At 30.6% G+C, this 13,587-nt stretch overlaps 1 protein-coding gene across 3 annotated transcripts in view; it reads right to left on the bottom strand.

Annotated features, from left to right (window-relative positions):
* The window catches only part of shtd (anaphase promoting complex subunit 1), a 221,328-nt gene that overhangs the window by 128,320 nt on the left and 79,421 nt on the right, over positions 1-13,587 (bottom strand). For all 3 annotated transcript variants that reach the window (XM_085813065.1, XM_085813067.1, XM_085813066.1), the window contains exons 17-18: positions 3,315-3,385; positions 570-661 (exon numbers count right to left, since the gene is read on the bottom strand). In XM_085813065.1, coding sequence (XP_085669191.1) covers positions 570-661; positions 3,315-3,385 — 163 coding nt within the window. The remainder of the gene's footprint in view (positions 1-569; positions 662-3,314; positions 3,386-13,587) is intronic.

The raw sequence follows: 13,587 nt of genomic DNA, 5'->3' as shown, positions 1-13,587 counted from the left end.
ACTTCATTTTTACTAAAAGAATAAGGGTATTAAGCTTTCTTCCTTTACATTTTCTTAAAAAATATTAAATTTAAGTTAGCAGATATATTTTTTATTCTTTATGAATAAATTTAAAAAAGTTCATTTTACTTCTATAATTATTACTATGTATTCTTACTTATAAGTCCCTTACCACAAAAACCAATTTTAATTACCATGTCTCAAAATAGAGACTTTTAAGGGCACATAAATCTTATTTACAGAGAAACAATAACATATTATGCAATGCAAAACTGACTTCTAGTGCAGAAAGTCTATTTTTACATCAGGCAGTTTTTTCCACAACTATATATTATAACAAAAAAAAAAACAAAAAAAAAAAAAAAATCCCTTTTCCCCTTCCAAAATTTTTTAGAATAATTTTTATAGGATTCGCTTAGTAATAATGGAATAGCAGCATAATGAATGTCAAACATTTTACTATGTGTTTTACTTATAACCAAAATATTAACAATATTTAAACTTATATACATGACAACGAGTAACAGTACCAAAAAGTATCTAAAAACCAATAACACAATGAAACATACCTTCTGAAAGCATAAAATGCTTATTTAAAGAATTAAACTGGTTTGGAAAGTCTTTCCAATAGTGATCCAAAAATTTATATTGTCTAAGCTCCCTAAAAAAATATTGAATTTCAGAGAAAAATTAACAACCACATGGCATAGTTAGGCAAGAAGTTTAAATGGTAAATCTCACACAATCCAATAAAAAAATGATTTAAAATACTTATATGAAAATAAATTTATATGAAATTAAATAAAAATAATTTATATGAAAATTAATGCCAATTCTTTTTATTTGCAAAATAAGAAAATGAATATTTTAAATGTATTTTAAACATGCAGCTTAGAATTCTAGAAATTCAAGTTTCTCACTTAAGCATATTGTTTCACTTACTGATAAATCTGAATTTGAAGCACCAAAAATTTCTAAAAAAATTTCAAATTCTTGAAGCCATAGTTAAATGAGTAATTATGTGATAAACATAAAAAGAGAATTTTCCTGCATTTTACACATAGGCCATATTTTAATCACATAATTTCAGTATAGTACAAAATCATCAAATTTCAAAATACAGTAAGACCCCGCTTAACGCTGTTTCGTTTAGCGCTGTTTCGGTTTAGCGCTCTTTTACTTCAACCCGGGGATTCCACAAAATCGCTCGCAGCATACGGGGATTCCCTGAAATATTATGCAGCGATAGGTTTCAAATACATATCCAAAAGAGTGTACTTGTATTTCTTGTTTGGTGCGGTATTGTACAAACATATTTTGAAGGGGTAAATGTGGAAGATGTCGAAGAAATGAAATAATTCAAGAAGCAGTGGCTAGTCTTTCTAATGATGAGCTCAAGGAATTAACTGAACAAGAAGAAAACAAAAATGTTGACAGCAGTGATTCAGAAGAAGAGCAAAAAGAACTTTCGATGGCGTTTGTAAAAAGGAGTTTGTCTACCATAACTGAAATAATGGATCAATTCATTGAAAATGATCCGAATTTTGACAGGAGCTCAAAAGTAAGGCGTAGTGTTAGAGGTGCTCTATCCGTTTATGAAGAACTTTTAAGAGAACAACGCAAAAGAAAAAGGCAAACAACATTAGATGCTTTTGTCGCAAAAAGGCAGAACACTGAAAACGCGGAAGGCTAACTAAATATGACTGACTTAGAATTTTATTTGTTTTTTTTTTAAGAATATTCGTTTTGTTATTTATATTTTGTTTTTATTTTTGCAAGAAATAATAATGTGGTATTAATTTGGGCTTTAAGAAATAAATGTTTGGTTTTATTTTTATTAAAAAAACATACTTTTTAAATTTAATACCTAACCAATTTCCTAGCCATCTTCCCCTAATGCCAATATTTACATGTAAAGATAGCCTCGTTTAGCGCTGTTTCGCATTACGCTCTACTTTGATGGAACGTATCCCCCGCGTTAAGCGGGGTCTTACTGTATATCAAAAAACTTATTGCTTATGACATTACCTATTTGACTAAAAATGTTTTTAATTAAACATGGAAGAGTTGTATTTCAAAACAGGTAGTCCTAATGATTTAAAATGGAAATCTAATTTGAATTTGACAGGAAGAGATAGTTTTTTATTTCTAGTTAAAGAAAAAATGAGAAACTCATACAAAGTTCACAGAATAAGTTTCTCCACAGAAAAGTAGTATCAAGAATCTACTGAGAAAGGCATTTATTTATAAATTAAGAAATTTCTATTCCTAACACAGGTGTAAGAAAATTTTATGAGAATCATATTTAATTGCATACAGAACTAGTCAGCATTTTAAATTTAGAATAAGCATGAAAAAGCTGAAGTTCTGAGCTCAAAGATTAAGAAATGCACATATTAAACTGTCATAGATAATGAATGAACTAAGCACTATCAATCCAGTTCTCATACATACTTGAAATCTCATGAAAACTGAAACTGATTAAGAAGACACTTCAGATGATAAAAGATGACTTCCTGCTAAAATTCTTAAGATACAATATTTAAAAGATTAACATTACTTCTTTATTTCATTACGATTAAAAAAAAAAACTGTCTTAACATCAAATATAAAAGATAATATCAACCACATTTATACAAAACTGCTTTCTTCTTCTTCCTCCCTGCCCCAATATATTTAATTATCAATTCAATACTTGCCAATTTTTTTTTTTTTTTTTTGGTACTAGTTTTTAACTTTAAAATTAGTATCACGACAAATGCTCTTTGTTTTAAGTAGAAGTATTTTAATTCATTTTCAATAAAAAATAAAGACATTTCAAGGGTGATATATTTATTAATTACTAATTAATTATTATTTTGATCTACTTGAGTTTGAACTAAATCTGTGTTTGATCATGAATTCAGAAAAATGGCTTCAGATTTATTCAGTCATGTTTATTCCCTTTAAAAAGAACTTCATTGAACTTGTATTTGATTTTTTAATAATTTATTTTGACTTTATAATCTTATAAATTTTATTTTAATATTTCCTTGCTTTTTGTTCAATTTAAAAAATTAAAATTAACAAATATATTTATGAATTAATTCACTTTCTGTTGCATTAAAAAAATTGAGTTTTTTTAAAAAGAATTTTTTTTTTAAATTTTTATATACACATATTATACATACATATATATATATATAAAACGGACATGTGTCTTTCTATATATATTTGTATACAAACACATTATTCAGTATTTATGATCTAAGCACTGACAATAAAAATATGGCCAGAAAAAAATATTAAATATATGCTTAAAAATGAAGCTATACCTTGCTAATTCTGAAAGGAAGCTGCACATTTGAGACAGGTCATTCCAAAGTGTGATATCTAATTTACAGTCCTGAAAAAAATTTCAATCAAAAATATTTTTACTAATATTTGAAATAGGGAAGATGGGCTTGAAGCCTACAAAATAAATAAAATTTTCTCTCCCCATAAAATATTAATATCCCACTAGAAAATATGCACTTTTAATCAATATTTCTATTCAATAATGCTAATGGATTTATATATGATTGCAAAACACATTACTGTAGTAAATGAAATGTTTAAAATATTAACCTCTAGTACATAAATCATTTCTTTCAGTCAATCACTTTTTAAATACTGAAAATTAAAATTTAGAATAATTTTAATTTCTTTGTTTCTCAATGAAATACTGTTGTGGCGAAATTAGAAAAATGTAATCCACTTACATTTTAACAGAACAATCTACTATTAATATTTTGCATTGTATTCCTTAACATATAACCGGTTTATGTGAATTTAAAATGACACAAGTTATCTACACATATTTATAACTTGAAAAGTAAGCACTCTAAAAGCGCATGTTTCAGTAAAGTGCATGTAAATATCAATTAACAAATATAACAAAATCACATCTCAAATAATAGTTCATAATTTTTATTCATAAAATCAGAGTAAAAGCTTAGACATCTTAAATATTGTTGGGCAAGTGCTTTATTATCATAAAAACAAATTCTTAAACGAAAAATAACAAATTTTAGAATAACATAAAAATTTTAACATATTTATCATCCACAAAATTCTGGCAGAATAGAAAAACAATGAATCTGAAATACTTGACAAATTTGCTTTAATTTTCAAATTTTGAAACACTTGACAGCTTGACAAAATTATTTAAATTTCAAGCTAATGTATGCAATTCCAGCTGCCAACCCTGAAAGATTATGAGCTTTATCAATAGAAATAGAGTATGAAATTTGTATTTAAAGTGGTACAAGTACCAACTTCAAACACTGAAAATTATAAGATATATGTAGGGAATATACCAAAACTCAAGAGGAGACCAAATTATTGGTGCTCATGTGGCTAGTATATCTGCTACTAAGATAGAAGGCCTTTTTGATGTATCGAAGCACCCAGAAAAATATGCATTAAAAAAAAAAAAAAAAAAAAAAAAAAACTTTATCAGTATTTGCTAATTTAATAATAATATGAAAAAGTTCTTAGAAAATTAAAAGATTTAAAATCAAAAAATATTTTTAAAATGGCCAATTAAATTATGGCAAAACTTAATATTCTTCCAAACTCAGTATTTCTACAAAAAACTACTTTTCAGGAGCTTCACAGTATTAATATTCACTATCATAGGTTTAATACCGATGGCAGCTATAGCAAAGCTGTTGATAACTATGCCCATCATATGAATTAGTTTTAATCATTCAGAATGGCAAAGCTTAGATAATGAGCAATGTAAAATATGAATTGTTTAATTTGGTAGCTATTTATATTACCTTTTAGATTTTTAGAAGAGTTTCAGAGCCACATGATCCAGATCATGCCCAGAACAAAATATGAATGTAGCTTGGTGGCAATTTGGGCCACTGCATTTCAGTAATCTCTTAGTATACAAATATTATTTGACAACCGCATCACTATCAAGGATTACCAATTACCAAGTCCTCCCAATTGTTCAAACTTTGTATCCTGAAGTACATTGAACATTTCATGTATCAGGATGACAATGCACCATCTCATCTGCAAAACTGATAATAGAAAAGTTTGAAAAGCATGAAAGTGAGCTTGAACATATTCCAAATCCTGAGAAGTCTCTGATCTCAACACCACTGCAATTTTTTTAGCAATAGTACACTACAGCACAGATTTAGAAAATGTTTATCTCCTTTGTCATCATGAAATGCAATACTCACTGTTTTACATAGCTGAAAACCCCTTCAATGATTGAACAATATTTTAATTCCAAGAAAAACTGTGCTAGTATTGCCCTCTCAAAAAAGGTTTATCTTCTAATAATTACACTTTAGATTCAAATGCTTTAGTTACATTGTTCAATCAATATACAGACATCCCTCGGTTATCATGGCTAATAGGGACCAGACCGGCCGTGATAAGTGAAAAACTGCGAAGTAGTATCCCCTTTCATTTTTAACATATGTACACTGCTCAAAAAAAAAAAAAATGGGACAGTGCTATATCTCCCGTTCTACTGGGCCGATTGACAAAATTCAACCTGCGTTTTTCATGTCTCGAAAGCGCGACTTAGGATATATGTTAGGTTTATATATAGCACTATTCTAACATAGGTATTTTGACAAAAAATCAGACTTTTTCTGAAATAACATACCATTTTTTTTTCCATATTTCGATTCTATGACTCAAATTATGCCAGAATACCAAGTTTTGTAAAAATCGTACGAGTAGTTTTTAAAATATTAGCTCTCAAAATTTTAGCTCCTCAATGTTAATTGAATTTGGCAAATATTTATTAATATCTCTTTTTTTATTAAACTTTTTTGATTTTTTCTCTCACATTTCGAAATTTAGGTTCATTCCAAATAAAATTTACCCATTTTTTGTGTTTTATTTTTAAAATTTCTATTTTAAAATAATTTTTATAAATTTTTCGAAAAAAATTTTGAATTATAACCTATAAAATTTTTACCATCATCTTAAAGTAGGTGTATTTTTAAGCATATCTGCAAAAAATTAGACTTTTTTATTCAAAATTTTCTAAGATATACACGAATTTACATATTTTCGCGTTTTGAAATTTGGCAGCTTTTTTTGAGCGATAATAACGCCAAATGTGGTCTATGGATTTTTGTTACACTGAATTGCCACAGCTATTTTTAACCTTGAATTTCAAGTAAAATTTTACGGAGAATTAATTATATGACATTTTTTTCCCTCAGTGATGCGTAATAAATATTCATTAATACTATATTTAAAGCTATTTTTTTAAATTCTATATGATATTATTCAAATTTTTAACTAATTTTTTTAAATTTCTCTATATCTTAAAAAAAAAAAAAAAAAAAAAAAAAAAGAGTAAATTTTTACCTTCGGCGTTTTAGCGTCTGCTGCTTTACTTCGTTTAAATCGAATTGTCTAAAACTGAGAATTTTTGTTTGATGTTTATTTGAATTTTATGACAGTAACTGCATAATTTATATCTAAAAACAAACTGTTGCTTTTGAAGTGGCTGAAAGAGCGGCTGATATATATTTTTAAAGCACAGTACATTTTTATAGAAACATAAGATTTAGAATAATCATTTTTATAAAAGTCAAATTATGATATAAACATACAACCCTCTAGAGACTGAATTAATGGAAGTTCGGTGGTTGTGTAGAAATGATCTGCAGCTACTTAATGGCTGGATAAGTCAGCAGATTCTGTGGACAAGTAAGAATAATTATATAAACGACACCCAACATTCTGGATTCAATTAACAACGAGGATACGATGTTTATTAAATGAATTCAAGAAGTTTTAAAACATAAAAAATCAACTCATTTTTTTATCTTAAAATGTATTTTTGTGCGTAGCGTATTTTCATTATATTCTTAAAATTCTAATTTAGAATGTAATTGTCAAGAACTGAATCCTAATCATTAGTAATATAATAAGTAATTATTACGGTTATTAATAAATCCTTCTTATAAATTGCAAATATTGCACACGATATTATTTATTTACACTTCAATTCTAACCGTCAGCTCTAGTAGAAGTTACAAATCAATTACATTTAATTAAGGATTGGATTGGATTGAATTGGATTATTTAATTATCGCAAAGCACACGAGGGTTATCTGCCTAAAGGGAGGGATTCCTTCGTAGAGGACTTTCTAAGGGAAACTGGCTCGTATACACGTTACACATGGGGAAAACCCCGAAAACGCCCATGCAGCCAGCCCATTCGCGGGATTCGAACCTCGGACCGAACTACCAGTGTTCAGCGTCCTTACCGCTCGGCCGCTGGTGAGCTATTTAATTAAGGAACGACCATCTAAATTTAAAAACAGCGTACTGTAGCAGGAATTCAATTATTGGCGCTGCATCTTTCATGTTACTCCCGATTGGCAAGCTACATGATTTTTAATGAGTATTTGGGTTTTGCTAGTAACTTCACTTAGAAATCGTGCTTAAACTAGGTTAGTTGGTTATTTGAACATAGAAAGAACATGGGAGCTATTTGATTAAGATGCTTTCATAGAGAACCTTTGTAAAGAGAACCTAGAAAACTATGAAAACCAACCATGCAGCCTGGGTTAGACTTCACAACAAACAATTAGTATTTAACAATCTTCAAATGCTAGGCAACTGGTAAGGCTCCAATTTAATATTTTATTTCTAAATATTTAAAATATTGTTGTATTGTTAAACACAAAAAGCAGAATTTAAGTTTTGTTAACTCGTTAGTAAACTACCAAGCCGTAGTGCAAATGAATATTCAATTGCTTTTGCAATAATTGTATTCACTTAATATTCTTGGAATATGAGCTAAAGAAGGAACATTCTCGGAAGATTAAAGAAGTGTTTAAATCCAGTGATATTAGGTTTGTCTTACAAGCTCAGGATCAAAACGATTCTGCAATTGCCCGAGTAGTTGACTTGTAAATGACTGTGAATTAAGCAGATGACTTTTAATCTTACGTTTTCAGTCAGAAAACCTATTCCGAATGTTTTGTATTGCATGACAATGCATCTTTTCATTATTCAATAACCAGTCGGAGAACCGCTTGTGTTCGGAAAATAAGTATGTGTACTCAATCGTCCTGCATGTTCTTCAAATTTGTCTTCTTGTGATTTTTTTCTTTCCCAAAAACTAAAGTTGCCTCTCAAAGGAAAGTTTTTTGATATTGAAGAGACAAAAGGAGTATGACATCTACTTTTAGAGGCATGTCAAAAACAGATCTCTACAAGCCTTCTCTTCCATTACATGTTGTGCAGTCAGACGAAAAGTTGCATCAGTGTAAATTTTATAATCTATTTTTATTCCACTCTGATTACTTTATTAACATACAGTGAATATATACTAAATCTTTTACTTTAGCTTAAGCAATTCGAAAGTTTTGACGGAATTGTTGTCCGAACTAGGACTTAGAAGATAAGTCAAATTAAATATTTCGATAATCCAATAAATTCAAGGTCGAAGTTTCAATATTTTATTTTCGGAGGGAGAGGAAATTTTTTCAGTTTTGGTCCATTGTCCTAAGTATATTTGCTTTGATTCTTTATTTTTTCCATAAAAGCAAAAAATTTATGCTTGGTATACATATAACGCATAGCTTCAAATTAAAATTTAATAATATACAGAGTGGTTATAATTAAAGTTCCACACTGAAACGGTCATAAAAGGAAAACTACTGGATCAAATGTTATCCAACTTGGTAATCGTGTAAAGGAGGTCATGGGAATTTATTTTCTGCGAAAAAAAGGAAGTTGGAAACCTCACCACCAGGGGAAAAATGGCGCTGTATGCAATATTGTTAAACGACATATGGGTCGGAATCTAACTCAACCTCTTGTTACACGGGTTTAACATGTTGCATACCCTTAAGAAATCCGTGTAAGTGAGAAATTCGTCCGTGAAAACCACGAATTAGCGATTAGAAAATGTGAGATCGCAAATCACTCGCACAAGTGCGTATAATCTGGAAATCGTTTTCTTACAGATCGCTAATTTGTAATTTTTGAAGCCTGAATTCGGCACTAAAACATGAAGATACTGATTCAAAACGCTTTTAATCGATTTGGGCCAAAGAAATCTCTCATGTTATCTATCTAGTTCCATTGCATTCTCCTACTGCATTTGATTGCATAGCAGTCATTCCACACCGTTTAGTGTTGAATGACAGCTAGTTTTATAACTGAACCATTTTTCTCTGAAGAGCAGGCGACAGCTGGACCACTGTGATTGCAGCTCACTTAGAGTCAATGTTAAAATGTTTCGTGATACATGAAATGCATGGAACTGCAGTAACATGGCATTTTAGATACTACGATTTTTATGCAGGGCTGGGCCTCACCTCACGTGTGTCGCACAGTTACTTAGGAAACATTTCGTGAATGAACGTCTTATAGGCCGACAATTCTTCTCTTCCCACCAGACCTCAATCTCTGTGACTTTTGGCTATGGGGTTATCTCAAAAGCACTGTTTATGGTGATATTCTAAACAATTTGGCAGAAATGAAAAATGTCCATAACATTCCTCCTGATATGCTAAGAACTGCTGTTAAGAATGCAGTAACAGGATTTAACTTGCTCTCGGAAAATGCTGGACGCTACATTGAACATGCTTTGTAACACATTTCGGAAACTATTAAACACATTTTAAACAGATGTTTTCATGTCTTATTTCATTTACCAATATTGTATACGGCGCCATTTTTCCACTTTTTTTTGCCGCGGAAAATTAATTTCCATAACCTCCTTTACACGATTCTCAAGTTTGATAACATTTGGTCCAGTAGTTTTCCTTTTATGACCATTTCAAATTGGAACTTTAATTATAACCACCATGTAAATTAAACTTTAAAAGTCTGACAGTTTGGTTCAAGTCCCAGCTTTAAAAATATATATATTTAAATATAATATTTTATATTAATCCTCTTAGAAAGAATGTTTTAAGAAGCTAATTTTTCTCTCACGTAATAGATTGTATAAAAAAAACATGATCTTTAATATGATTTAGACTGTTTCAGCCAATATAAGAAACGGGTTACTCGGTGGTACAGAATAAGCCCTGCTGGACTGTTTTATTTCTTTGTCATTTAGCAAAAATCTTTTAATTAAAATATTTATGCTTTGGACTTTGCTCTATACTTTGTTTATAGTTAAAATGTCTAGAAAATGAAAAGCTGTCTTCAGCTGAAACGCAGTTGATGCAATTGATATTTTAAAAAAATTGACAAGAATGCAAAATTTATGGAAGTCTAGGAATCGAAAAATCTTAATTTTTTTTGTGTGAGCACTGAAAATAACTGTAGAAGGAAAGAAGAAAATTAGGGAGAAAAGTAAGCAAAAATTTGCAGGGAAATTTGGCTGTCAGACATACCAAGATGTTTCAAAAAGTTGGACGCTTTTGAATATACCTTCAGGATACTTCAAAGAATTAAGGTGTTCAAAGAGAAAACACTTGGACGTGTACACCACCACCACCAAATACTATCAATTGAGCTTGTGTTAACAGAAAAGACAAAAACGATATCATTACAGATTAAAGTGAAGAGCGACTGGTTGTAGACTATATGGTTGTATAAATTTAAATTACGTTATAGAACATGTCGTATCATAAATGGAGAATCCCATGATTTTTTCAGTCGAATTATTTGAAGATTCAGGAGTTTAACCAGTGATGTATGTGGATGTCACCTAAAGAAGCGGCTGAGCGGTAAATCGCTGAACACTGGTAGTTTGGTCCGAGGTTCGAATCCCGCGAACGGGCTGTCTGCATGGGCGTTTTTGTGGTTTTCCCCATATGTAACGTGTATGCGAGCCATTTTCCCTTAGAAAGTCCTCCACGAAGGCATCCCTTCCCTTAGGCATAATTAAATAAACCAAAACCTCTTGATGAAACCAGACTTTCCTTTCATCTCAATACCTTCAAAATGTTTAGCCTCTAAAGACTGATAAAGGCTCTGACCAAATACTTCGTGATGAACTTTCTAAGAGAAACCAGCTAGCATACACGGTACACATGAGAAAATCCACGAAAACGCCCACGTAACCAGTCCGTTTACCGGGATTCGAACCCCGGAGCGAACTACCACTGTTCAACGATTCTCTACCGCTCGGCCATTTGTGGGCCTTTATGAAATGGAAGGCGATAACTTTATTTAAAATGATTGTCAGAAATACCAAGATTATTTCGAAAAGTTGGATACTTTTTAATATACTTGCAGAATGCCTAAAGAAAAAGAGCAAGAATAAAGTAGAATGCCTGAAGAAAAAGAAAAGAAAAAATAAATCTTTGCATAAAATTTAATATTTCTACTTTTTTTTTAAATTTAAAACTTTTTAATCTTATGATATTTGATTCTCTTGCGATTTCAAAAATAAAATATTTGACTAAAATATGAATAACATTTTAAGAAACCAAATGTAGGATAAAACTGTGTAAAGCAATGGGCACAATGATTAAACTGTTTAAAGCAGTGTATGCAAGTCATCCTATGTTAAAATGTCCATATACATCTCTCTTATTTATATATTTCTTTTCTGAACGGAACATTGAAAAGCGTGTTAACTGTGCTTTACTGTAATTTCTCTTTTAATATATGCAGTTTTCAAATGCATCATAGTCTGGGTTACAAAATATTCTTCGGAAAGAAACGCAATTCAAATAAATAAAATCAAATTCTGGAAAATTTATATTAATAAATATATTTAAAATGCTCAGTTCGAAGGAATAAATAGAAAATTTTAAAACAATTCTCTGAAGAGGCAATGCAACACAAACAATTAAAATAAAAGTATAAAAATTTAAAAATTTCCTAAAATAATAACTATGACAAATAAATATATATAAAGAAAACTATTTGAAAAAAAAAATAAATAAATAAACGCTGCACCATTATTGACACAGTTTGAATAGGTAAATAGAAATTTTTAAAACAGTTATTCGAAGAAAAAAATGCAACTTAAACAATTAAAATGAAATTCGAAAAAGAAAAAGTTACTTAAAATAATAACAGTTATAATAAAAAATATATAAGGAATATTATTTGGAAAAAAGAATGATGGTGACTTTTTTTCCTCTCACGGGAAAGGAAACAAGGTTGCCATATATTAAGACGTTCGCCAAGTGAACTATTCTTGGCACAAACTGAACAAAAAGTGCCAACATAAATTTGTGAATTTCTCTGTAAATTTCGCTCTAAATTTTACAAAATTTCATATTTAGGCGTAATTTGAGTCATAGAATCGAAATATGTAAAAAAATTGGTATGTTATTTCAGAAAAAGTCCGATTTTGTGTCAAAATACCTATGTTAGAATAGTGCTATATATAAATCTAATATATATCCTAAGTCGCGCTTTCGAGACATGAAGAACGCAATTTGAATTTTGTCAATCGGCCCAGTAGAACGGGAGATATAGCACTGTCCCATTTTTTTTTTTTTTTTTTTTTTTTTTTTTTTTTTTTTTTTTTGAGCAGTGTACATTTTTTGTGTATGGATAATATCAATAAGTGTACATGAAACCATATAAGTGCATATGTTATCATCAGAACATTAAAGAATAGTTTCAAACATGTAAATAAAATATTCAAAGTATAAATAACATACATAAAATAATGTATAAATAATGTAAATATGATACGTGTGTGTGTAACATACATAGATGTAACTAAAGTGTACATACTGCAAATATGTTTTTGGAACTCTTTTATTCTTATAAAAACTTTTCTTTTCTAACAAGGTACGTAACTCACCTCTGAGAATAGCTTCTCTTCGCTTGATCTTTATTAACGTCTATGAAATACCTGTGCAGCATGATGGAGGTGAAGAAGATGAAGATGATTTACTGCACAGGTTAATGAGAGCCTTACTGCTCCTCAGATGACGCCTCATCATTATGTGCTAGAGGCACTGGATCGTCATGGGCAGCTTTGGATAGAGCTGGGATAGCTGCAGGAGGCGGCAGCGGAAGTTTTCGGCGCACAAGGAACATCGTGATGGGGAGTTGTGACCACTATTTTTTCTTCTGAGCAAAGATACCCTTGTACAATGCCATTAGACCGTCAATATGGTTTCTGAATTCTACGGATCTGACCGTGTTATCGTCGATTTCTAGAGCCCTTTGCTGCAGAGTCCATGCTATATTGCAGAGCTCTTCTATGTTTTCCAAAATAAAGTCACGTTCTTCAGCTTCATTGTCATTACTGCCATCAGCTACCTCCTCTTCTTCCTCACTTGCTGATCTTATCGTTTTGATGAGTTCCTCACCGGTCGGGGGTTCGAGTGGCACTCGATCAGTATGTTCACTTCTTCCATCGTCATGCTGGAGAACCCTTCAGTGGCTACCAACCAAGCCAGCCTCACAGCCTTATCTACGGCGGAGTGGTGAACTTCATCAGGCATAAATCCCTCATAGTCATGGGTGACATCAGACCCCTCATAGCCAGCCAGTCAGAGACATGGATTTTGATTTGTGTGGGCACTCCCTGACTTTTGCTGGCATGTGGGCAACTTTCTTGCCCTAATTCCTCAATTTTGAATTTTTTATTAATATTTTTGAACAATCCACGATGTACTGAGGCCACGATAAATT

Source organism: Stegodyphus dumicola, chromosome 3 (assembly GCF_044657685.1).
Source record: "Stegodyphus dumicola isolate Sdum_Otavi_A_Nest chromosome 3, ASM4465768v1".
Taxonomy (NCBI): Eukaryota; Metazoa; Arthropoda; class Arachnida; order Araneae; family Eresidae; genus Stegodyphus; species Stegodyphus dumicola.
The sequence above is the reverse complement of the archived record's forward strand: the minus strand, read 5'-3'. Positions and strand labels throughout refer to the sequence as shown.